Source organism: Arachis duranensis, chromosome 8, assembly GCF_000817695.3.
Source record: "Arachis duranensis cultivar V14167 chromosome 8, aradu.V14167.gnm2.J7QH, whole genome shotgun sequence".
NCBI lineage: Eukaryota > Viridiplantae > Streptophyta > Magnoliopsida > Fabales > Fabaceae > Arachis > Arachis duranensis.
Window position 1 is genome coordinate 48,096,388 of NC_029779.3, and position 11,450 is coordinate 48,107,837.

The 11,450-nt window shown below is 28.1% G+C and overlaps 1 protein-coding gene across 1 annotated transcript; it reads right to left on the reverse strand.

Moving 5' to 3' along the window:
- Positions 1–5,316: 5,316 nt before the first annotated feature.
- On the reverse strand, positions 5,317–6,886 carry LOC107463634 (myb-related protein 308). The gene is made up of 3 exons (XM_052252567.1): positions 6,816–6,886; positions 6,598–6,762; positions 5,317–6,353 (listed from the first exon to the last, which is right to left on the reverse strand). Exons 2-3 carry the CDS (start codon positions 6,728–6,730, stop codon positions 5,536–5,538), a joined length of 951 nt encoding a protein of 316 aa, XP_052108527.1. The 5' UTR covers positions 6,731–6,762; positions 6,816–6,886; the 3' UTR covers positions 5,317–5,535.
- Positions 6,887–11,450: the final 4,564 nt, after the last annotated feature.

Consider the following 11,450-nt stretch of genomic DNA (forward strand, 5'->3'; position numbering starts at 1 on the left):
ATTGTTTGTTTTAATAAATAATAATATATATTATTAATAAACTCATTTCAATAATACATGTTAAGAATAAAACTGGATACGTTAACACGTGATGATATTTTTTTGGTGACTGAAATAAATTAAACAAAAAAAACAAAACAAATAAAACAATGAACTGCTTAAATAGAGGGGCAGTTCTGTTTAAGACTACTCTTAAACTCCTCCCAAGGTGAAAGAAGCTCCACATGCGAAAGTTGTAACTTCATCGCCATCTTTGCCATAGTATCTGCCACTGTGTTTGCATCTCTCATAATCAAACGAAAGTCAACACGCCAATTTCAATACATGATATCTCTTATTTTGAGTACCAATGGATCAATAAACCCAAAACCATCTTGAGTAACAAGATTAAATGCTTTCACACAATCCGTCTCACAAATAACATCTCGTTGACCCACATCCCAAGCTAAGAGATATCCTCTCCAAATAGCAAACAATTCTCCTTGAAGAATACTATTACACTCAATCATTCCCAAACATCCCCTTTGCTAGCTCCCATTACAATCTCTAATAACACAAGCAAAACCAACACTATCACCCAAACCAAAATAACTAGCATCACAATTAATCTTAAAAGTACCAGTGGATGAGGGATTCCAAAAACCATTTAGAGTAGAGGGAAGGGACATACGTTGTAATTCAAAAATATTCCTAAGCTCTTTTTCTGAGGTTAATGACAGACAAATCATTTTTTCCGGAGGCCAAGTTTCATGGGGATTAAATATGTCATTATTCCTTGCTCGCCATATCCACCAAAGTCCCGAAAAGAACTTGAACGGATGCTCTCTGCTATGATACAAGAACCAGTTCTTCAAATCGAAAGGATGACAAAAAATATCCAACCTATGCCAGACAAGCTGAGCTTTTGGACAATCCCGAATACAATGTAAAACCGATTCATGGCTAGAAAGACATCTTGGACACCTATCCGATGACGACATCCCTCTTCTAAAGCGAAAACTTGCAGTAGGAAGAGCCTCCTTAAGACACAACCAAGCCAAAAACTTATGCTTTTCCGGAACAAGCTGACGCCAAAGCCAAAACCAATTCTCCCGCTCCTCCCAACCAAACAATTGCTTACACAACAACAAGTAACCATTGCGTGAGTTATAGACTTTGGCAGCAGACCCACTCCAATACCAACCCACTTCCGGACCTGCTTGTTCATCTGGATTGTAAGAGAGAATATTACCTTTCAGATTTTGAGATAAAGGAGAATAAAGAGTATCCAAATGCCACCTACCAACCGACCAAATATCTTGTATCCGGATATTCGAATCAGAAATGTGAACATAATCCATCTCATTAGGTAACCGTCCTTCTCTCCTCCAGCTATAAAACCAAAAATTCTGGTTCAAATCTCCAATACACCAAGCAAACCCATCCTTCAACACTTCCCAAGCCTTGCAAAGACACCTCCAAATGGGAGAGTCCTTGTTCTTAGGATAACTAAAACAGTCATATAGAGATGATCGGTATTTGGCATCCAACAATTGGACCCATAGCTTGTTTGGCTGTTGGAAAAAAGTCCAAAATAGCTTCCCAAGAAGAGCAATATTTACACAATAAGGATCTCTAATCCCTAAACCTCCATATTTTTTTGGAGTAACCAGTACCTTCTAACTAACAAGATTCAATCCTCTTCCATCAACTTGTCCTTTCCAAAGAAAATTTCTCATCATAGACTCCAATTTACTAATGATTCCTTTGGGAAAAATAGAGACCTGCATCTGATACGTGGGAATAGCGGCGGCAACAGAATTAACCAAGCAAAGTCTACCAGCCCGATTGAGTAAACTCCCTTTCCAGCTTGCTAGCCTACTCCGAATCTTATCCAGGACACCATTGAAAGCTGAACGAGTCACCCTAGAATGGCTAAGGGTAACTCCAAGATACTTGCCCAAGTCCTGGACAAATCTGATAGAGGATACCCCAGTGAAAACCTCTTTCCTTGTTACAGAGACATTCTTAAAGCAAAACGCTTTAGACTTCTCCACATTAATCTTCATCCCAGATGCTTTGCAAAAAGTCTCTAAAACCAACATCACATTTTGCACTTGTCTCTTTGTAGTTTTACAGAATAGAAGCAAGTCATCTGCAAACATTAAGTGGGATATTCTTGGTCCCCCTCTAGAAATAGCAACCGGCTCCCACAAGCCCAAATCAACCTGATGACTAATAAAGCATGCCAATCGCTCCATACACAACATAAAAAGATAGGGTGACATAGGGTTTCTTTGTATAAGACCTCCGCTAGGAGTAAAGCCATTCAGACGACTCCCATTCTAAAGAATAGATAAAGAAGAAGCAGTGACACAATTCATAATCAAATTAAGTGTAGGAATAGGAAAACCAAAGCTCTTAAGAGTATGAGCTAAAAACCTCCAGTCAACTCTGTCGTAAGCTTTCTCCAGATCAATCTTAAAGGCCAGTGTGCCTTTCTTTGATTTAGTCTTCTTCATAAAGTGGAGGACTTCTAAATATCATCACATCATTATTGCTCAACACGTGATGATATTTAAATGTGTCCAAATACGTCTAAAAAATTTTTTATTTTTTACTAAGACACAGTTAAATATGTCAAACATACATATCAAACAAATATCAATAAATGTCATATCTAAAATATATTTAACACACAAACACTACAACTCAATAAAATATCCGTATTTCATAGGATCTTTTACTACATTGAGAATATCACACTTAATTTAAACTCAATATCCTTGCTTTAAGTCAAATTTCTATAACTTAACATATACTCATCCATTTAAAATATTTTTCCAAAAGAAAATTTAATTTCTTAAAATAAATGTATATTTTTCTAATATTATTAATTTAATTGTGATCGTTATTAAACAATAAGTTAGATATGTATATTTTGGATAATTTTGTCTATATATAATTTTAATTATTACCAAAATTATTTTTTTAATACATGTATTATTTTTTTTAGATAATTATTTTGAAACGGAGAGATAATATTATATTATAACAAAATAAAGTACTATAAAAGATTGATTATTACTCTAAACAGTATGATTGGGTGGGTAGCAAGTCATAATATTATTAACATATATATTATATGTGGTTCCATCTTCTATAATTGTCACACATATATGATATATTATTAATTTTATTTTAATAATTAAAAATTAAAATCATCATCAGTTGGCACTTGGCATCCATGCATGTTACTATATATAAAAAATTTAATATATAAACAAATAAATAATCTTCGATTCTCTAATCTTCTCTCTCTTTTTTATTTGATACTTAATTAAAGCCTTAAATAAATAAATAAATAATTGAAGCCGACTTAGCAGGCCTTGATGGTTGGGAGAAAAAAAGAAAAGAAAAAAGAAAAAGGCTTATTGGTTTAACTTTAACCAAATCTATTGTTTGCCTTCTGTGGGATCCGAATCTCTATACTTTGAACAATTAATATTAATATTAACAACTTGGCGATATGCTATTATACTATTAATTAAATATTAGTGTCACTGGTTTAGAAACAGGATAACTACTGAACACATTTTAGAAGAAGGAAGCAATAATTGTAAAATAATTCTAAGTAAGAAAATATAAAAAATTGTGAAATATTTTTTTTCTCTTATAATTGGACAAAAAATGTAGTATATTTATAAAACACTTTAAATAATATATTGAATATATAAGATTTAGATACGAATAATATTACTCAAATTTTAATTTTTAGTACAGTTCCATTGTGGGTTAGGAATTTTTTTTTTAATATTGGAGTAGTAATAGTGTTTTTTTTAAAATGTGAATTATTGAGATATTATTCTCAAATATGAAGTCGTTTAATTAGAGAAGTAGAAATTAGACCGTTCGATTTATTAAAAGTACAAAAATCGGACCGTCCAATTTTTAAATTAAAAGTATACAAATCATACCGTCCAGTTTGTAAAAGTACACAAATCAGACCGTCCGATTTATAAAAAGTATACAAAAATTAAAAATTTTGAGATACAAAAATTAAATTCTTCGATTTATATACTTTCCATAATTTTTTAAAAATACAAAAAATTATAATATTAAAATATATCACTACTTTTACATTCATAACAAAAAAAAAATAGCACTCAAAAACATATAGCTGTTGTCCCCTATTTTTCTCGCACGCCACTATTGAATTCTGACTTCTTTCAATTAGCTGAAATTCCGATATGAACTTTTATAACAATAATATGACATGCTACTATTACAAAATCAATCCATTATAGATTTTTAGTTTCTTACAACATCTTTTAATTTAGCAGAACAAAAATTAATTCGTTACAAATTAAAATTTTATTTAAAAATTTTGATATTTATTTAAACGAATTAATAAATTAATTATTAGACTAATCTAACTTAATTACATCAATAAATTATATGATGTATATGTGTATATTAAGGGAGCAATGGCTCTTCCAAAATAAAAAATTTAAATGTATAAATTATAAAGGTTTTTAATTTTTATATTAGTCCCCTAATTTTAATATTATATATATAATGATCTCCTAATTACAGGACATTCAAGTCACACTTAGCTAATTTACAATCGCTTTTGAAATTTTATAATGTTAAGAAAAAAATACCTTGTAAAGTGATTAAAAAATATGATAATCATCCTTGGATTGTTTTGTAAGAATTACTAGTAATTATAGCTAAAGATAGTGATCCAATAATAATAATAATAATAATAATAATAATAATAATAATAATAATAATAATAATAATAATAATAATAATAATAAGTTGAGTTTAAAATAGGTTTAATTATTCTGGTGGTTTCTATAATTTCGTAAAATTTTTAATTAGATCTCTATACTTTTTTTCTTTTTAATTGAGTTCTTGTACCAAATTAAATTTTTTTAATTGAGTCCCTACACTTTTTTTTTTATTTAGGTCTCTGTATCAATTCTTTTTTGTTTAGTTGGGTTCCTATAAAATGAAGCCAAATACTACTAAAAAGGACTTAATTAAAAAAAAAATTAGAGTAGAGATCTAATTAAAAAGAAAAAAAAGTATAAAAATTTAATTAAAAATTTTACAAAACTATAGAAACCAATAAAATAATTAAACCTTTAAAATATTAAGTTTTGGGAGAATCAAATAAATTCATTAATTATACCCAAGAAGCGACAAAAGTTAGCACGTGAATAGCTAAGTTTCAAGACATTTCTCCTTCAATAGTAAAAGTTAGACAAATATATATAGATACCATAACATGCACCAAAGTTTTATTTACCTTTTAGATAACAAAAGAGATAAATTAAATTAAAATTTATATAAAAAAAAAAAAACAGAAGTTATGATGAAGATATGGGCCTCTCCTATTCACATGCTTCATTCTTAGCTGTATATTCAATTATTCTTCTTTTTTTTTTAACCCTCTTTTCTCATCTACTTCTCTCTCTGTACCTTTCTTCTAGTTTACAACAACAAAATAATACAATAAAATATAATAGCTAGTAATTTTACTTATTTTTACACCATTAGAGACTCAGCAAAAGAATCCAACTCATACATGTTATCTTCCATATTCAAAACCTGCAAATACTCTTCATATAGCTTCTCTAATGTTCCATGATGATTAAGATGATCCTCCATTCCATAATAATTATAGGATTGACCCTCCATATCTGAATTATTATTATTGAGGACCAAGTCTTCATGGCCATCAAAATAGAATCCAAACCCATCATTTTCATCCATATTATTTTTCTTGTTCACACCAATTTCACCCAAAAATACCAAGTTGTTTGTTTCCTCCGTCCATGCTTTTGTGACGTCGCCCTCGCCCTCGCCATTGTTATTGTTATTGTTATCTTCTTCTTTCTCCTGGCTCGTTGATGCCGAATTGTTGGAATCAAAAGAAGTAAAGGAAGAACTATTTGTTCTAGCCAAATTTGATGGCTTCACCCTAATAGGTTTTGGTAAATAAACTTGTGTTTTTGGTGATTCTTCTTCTTTTGACCCTTTGTTTTTCTTCTTGTTCTTTTCTCTCTTACTATTGTTCTTGTTCTTCCTATTTTTCTTTTTAGCGACGGTTTCTCCTCCTTCTTTTTCATCCTTCTCCTTCGAATCATTCATCTTCTTGCTTAGATGCGTGTTCCAATAATTCTTGATCTCGTTGTCAGTTCTTCCCGGCAATCTTCCAGCTATGAGGGACCATTTGTTTCCCAAGAGAGAATGCATTCTTATTATAAGATCATCTTCTTCAGGAGTTATGTTTCCACGCTTTATATCTGGTCTCAAATAATTCATCCATCTTAGCCTACAACTTTTCCCACATCTTAAAAGTCCTGCACCAACAACATATTTAATTAGAATTGGATTTTTTTTTCATATTTATATCAGATTAGACCGTCTATATTACATCTTTTAAATATTCACGAGTCGATTTTTCAAATACTAAATAACACGGGGTATAATTTAGATCGAATTGGATTTTTTCGTAATAAATTTAATTAATAAGGACTAATAATTTTTATTTTAATCAATATTATTATAGAAAATTTTATATATATATTAATAAAAAAATCTTACCAGCTTTTTTTGGTAGTGATTTCCATTGTCCTTCTCCATGAGCTTGAATATACTTAGTGAGGAGTGTGTCTTCTCTTGGAGTCCATGGACCTCTATGCAACCCTACTTTTGAACAACAAGGAGCTCTTCCCATTTTTTTTCTTTATTTTCTTGAAACCCTAATTTTTGGTTTGATACCTCTCTCTCACTTGAATTAATCTCACAAGAGATTAATAATGTTGAAGAGAAGGAAAGTGAAGAGAAGATAGAAGATAGGGTTCTCTACCTCATTAGTTATAAGAGAAGCAGAGCAACTACTAAGAATCCCAACACCAAGATACCTATTTATATAAGTGTCAAGAAGAGACTGCTGAGTCTATGTTTTTTTTTAATACATTTATTATCTTTGATTAAATTAATGTTGATGGAAAACGACAAGTGGGAAGCCAACAGTGGCTGCTATTGTTTATTCAAATTCGTAGTTGTAGTAAACTAAATGATGGTTTCTGGCTACTAGTGATTTTATTAATATACTTTAGTTTATGAGAAGATATTTTAATTAATAGTTGACTGTTAAAATAAAATAATACAAAATAATACGGATAATATTAGAACTAATTTCAAAAGTTTAGAGGATAAAACAATTTTTTTACTTTTTATTTTTTTATTCTTTTGAAAAATAAAATTGTTTGAAATAATTTTAAAAAGTTAGATCAAACAGTTCGATTCGGTTAATTAAGAATCAATCATTAAATTGGTTTAATTTAAAATAAAAATTATTAATTATTCATCAACAAATCAATTGAATTAATATGATTTTTATTATTAATTGATTTAAAATAAAAAATCATAAAAAAATAATTTTTTAAAAAATATATATTATTTTATTATATTTAATTTAATTTTAATTAAATTTATAAATTTTTAATTTTATCGGTTCGATAATCGATTCAGTTTTGAGAACATTCGCGAAGAGTAATGATAAACGATAGTAGTAGTGATGACGACTTACAATCAAATTATAAATCATTTTTTTCTTGATATTAAGATATTTCCATGGTTGATTAATGGGGTTCGATTTTAACACATTTAATGTGATGATAATGTCTGAATTTTCCAAGCAATATAAGAAATCATAAGGAGCTATACTCTAAAAGCATTTAATTTTTGTAGACTGACTGATCAAAATGTTGAACATTAAGTCCATGTTTTCAGACAAAATATAAACATAAAAGTTGATCAAGTAACCTAAGTAAGTGCTATTTATTATGCTATGTTTTGGAAGATCTTTTGTACAAATGTTAACTATACTTTTCCTTTTAACATTAGTTTGTGACTTAGTCTCATTCTTTCTCTTGATAATAATTGATTGAAGGGACACCTCTATAAAAATAAATAAATAAATAAATAACCCCTTAAAATATAGCATATATAATTCTAGTTTTATTTCTTTTGGATAAATTAGGCTGGAAATTTTGATATGATTTACATTTATGTGAAATGCTAAAAAATGGATGTTGTGGGTGATTTTCTGGAATAATATAAGATCTAAAAGAAATTTTTTATTTTTTTAAAATTTAATTATTTTGTTAATTTCTATAATTTTATTAAATTTTTAATTAGGTTTTTATACTTTTTTTTAATTGAATTTCTACACTACTTTTAATTTGTAATTAAGTCATTTTCATATCAAATACGTTAAAATTAACAGAATATTTCTTCTAAAATATATGCGGTCAAAGATCTAGTTAAATTTTTAATTATGAATACTTTCAATTTGCAAAAAATATTCAGTTAACTTTAATATTTTTTACACTAGGAATAACATAATTATAAAATTAAAAACAGTATAAGGACCCAATTAAAATATATATATATATATATATATATATGTGAAGTTAGATAAAATTTTGGTAAAATTATAGAGACGAACAGAATAATTAAACCTTCTTTTAAATATGGAATTCACTTAGGACGAATTTAGTATTTAATTTTTTATTTCTTAAATTATAGATCTATTGGGACAAGTTGTACTTTATCTATTTTACATATTTAATATTTAGAATCTATTGAGGGAAATAATTGTCATTTGTAATATATAACAAATATTAAAACAAAGTTAATTAAAATTTAATTCATATAATTCCTTTTATCAATTTAATTTTTTTAAAAGTTAAATTTATAATATAATATTAAAAGTTTTGTAACTAAAAAACCTAAATTTGAATTTTTATTGGCGCAAAAAAAAATATAATGTATTTGTTTTAATTTGCTTTATTTATATTAGCGATATAACTATATATTCATGTATCTTTTTCTATGGGTTTAAATTTTTAGAAAATAAATTTTATGACATCTTCCCTCAACCTAAGCACACTAATAAACTGCATTACACTGTAAGGTTAAATGTATAATTAAATTAAATAACATGCAGTTTCTCTCCTATGTTATTATTCGATGAAACTTTTTAAATTTTTTAAAGATCTTATTTAATTTTTATTGTATGGTGATTTTAACAGAAAAAAAACTACTAATAATTTTGAAATCATATGAAAGTATGATAAATAAAAATTATTTGTATTTTTAATCTTATATATAAATATTAATTAAAAAGAAAATAAAAACTAATTTTGATTATTGTATTCTACCAAAAAAGAACAGGACAATAATGATGAATTTCTTATTTATATATAATTTTTGGAATATACACGTCAATTTAGAACTAATTAGTGAAATATTACGGCCACTGCCTTGTTAGAAAAAAATGTTCACCAAATTTGAAATTTAACACTTGAGAATATTAAAAGATATTTATAACTTAAAAGGAGACAAATTCAGTGCATCAGCCTTTAGACTTGATACTATGATCACCTAATTTTTTTCCAAGCAAACAGCTCAGTGCTTTTTTGACTATCTCTATCGGTCTAACAATGAATTAATAAATTATATATAAATAAAAAAATGAAAAAGAAAATAATTAATCTCAATTACTACTGCACCTGATGGTGTTTGCCTAAAATTAAATTTAACTTGTTTCTAAGTTTGACTGCGAATATTTGCATGTTGTTTGGTTTTACCATAATAATAATGGAATAAAAGAAAGAAACAAAACAATGGAAGAAGTCTACCAAGTAGTATGTTTCTATATCATTATTATTATATTATTATTATTATTATTATTATTGTAATTTGTTATGGGATGCAAAATGGGGCGGTTTTTAATTTTGATACTGAATTTATAATAATATTTTTTAATAATGTGTAAAATTTGATGTATTTTTTTATATGGAGATCATAAATCTGGCTATTTGATTTGTGAAGTTTAATTTTATTTTTAAATTTATGAATTTATACAAATCTGATCTTTTGATTTGTGAACTTTAATTCTTTAAAATTTTTAAAACACAAAATCGACCATTCGATTTGTAGACTTACACAAAATTGACTCTCTAATTGTGAATTTTAATTTTTTTTTAATTTTTAACGAATCCTCTAATTTATAATTACTTTCATATTAAATTAAAACACACAATTTTTGTTATAATCCAAAATAATACAATAATAATTTTTATATAAAAAAATCAGCCCCAAATGGGATGGCTGATTGTTAATATATTCATATAAAATGAGGGAGAGAGAGAAAAAGAGAGAGAGAGTATAAATCGGCGTTAATCAAAATGGGAAAAAGAAAAAGTTGATTAATCTTCAAAAGTAAAAAGTAATTTATTATATGGTTTCAAACCCTCTACGCTTATCTATATTTTCTATGGCCGTGACAAATAAGCATATAAGTTGATTAATCTTCAAAAGTAAAAGTAATTATAATATGGTTGAAACTCTTAGGATTATCTCCATTTCCTACGTACGGTTGTGACAAATAAACATATATAAGTAACTATTATATAATTATCATTAAATTTCATAACATTATTTTGATAATAAATATTATAATATCATATTATAAAATTATTTATATCAGAAGCTTAAACTTTTAGCACTACAAAAATTTAGCAAGATTAGCCACACAAATTTTGCGAAGACTAATTTTTGTCGCGAATTCGTCACTATATAGTGAGGAATTGGGGATTCTTCAACCACATCACTTAAGAATGGTCACAAAATATCTAAACATAAAATAAGTAACAAATTAGTAAAAAAAAATTTCTAGCAATTTTTTTTTTAATTGAGTTTTGTAGCTAATAAAACAATAATAGAAAAAAAAGTAAACTATCATTTCTACCTATAAAAGTTGAAAACGCAGACATATATATCCATAGAAAACAAAAATTACCATTTGTACCCATAAAAAATAGTTTTTACAAGCAAAATTATCTAAATCCTAAAAAATTAAATAAAATTTCTAAACTACCATTCTCTCCACCACTACCACTATCATCTCCTCCTCCCTCCTCTCTCTCTCAATGTTCTCAGCGACCCAGTCCCATCATCAACCACATTACCGCTCAGTACCACCGTCTCACCCTCCTTCTCAACCGTCTTCCCAACCTTTTCGGCTGCACACTCTTCCATATCGGTGTCGATCGCGACTCAACAGCACCACCACCACCATCACCATCAGCCATCATTGCCATTAACTTCACAACCTGAATGGATTGAGTTTTCTCTGCACACACATTTAAAGACTGCGACTATTTTAAGGGTTAATCGAAAACACTCATCAACAAGGTTAAGATCTATGACTCTAACCCTGAATCCTCCAAACTTTCTCCAACACCGCCATTGATTTCATTGTCTCCCTCGAGAACTCCCGCATCGCCAACATCAGCTCCGACATCTCCACTGCACACTCCTAGCTCTCCATCCACATCCTCCCCTTCCTGCCTGCCATATCCGTCGTTGCCATCATCGTCGGC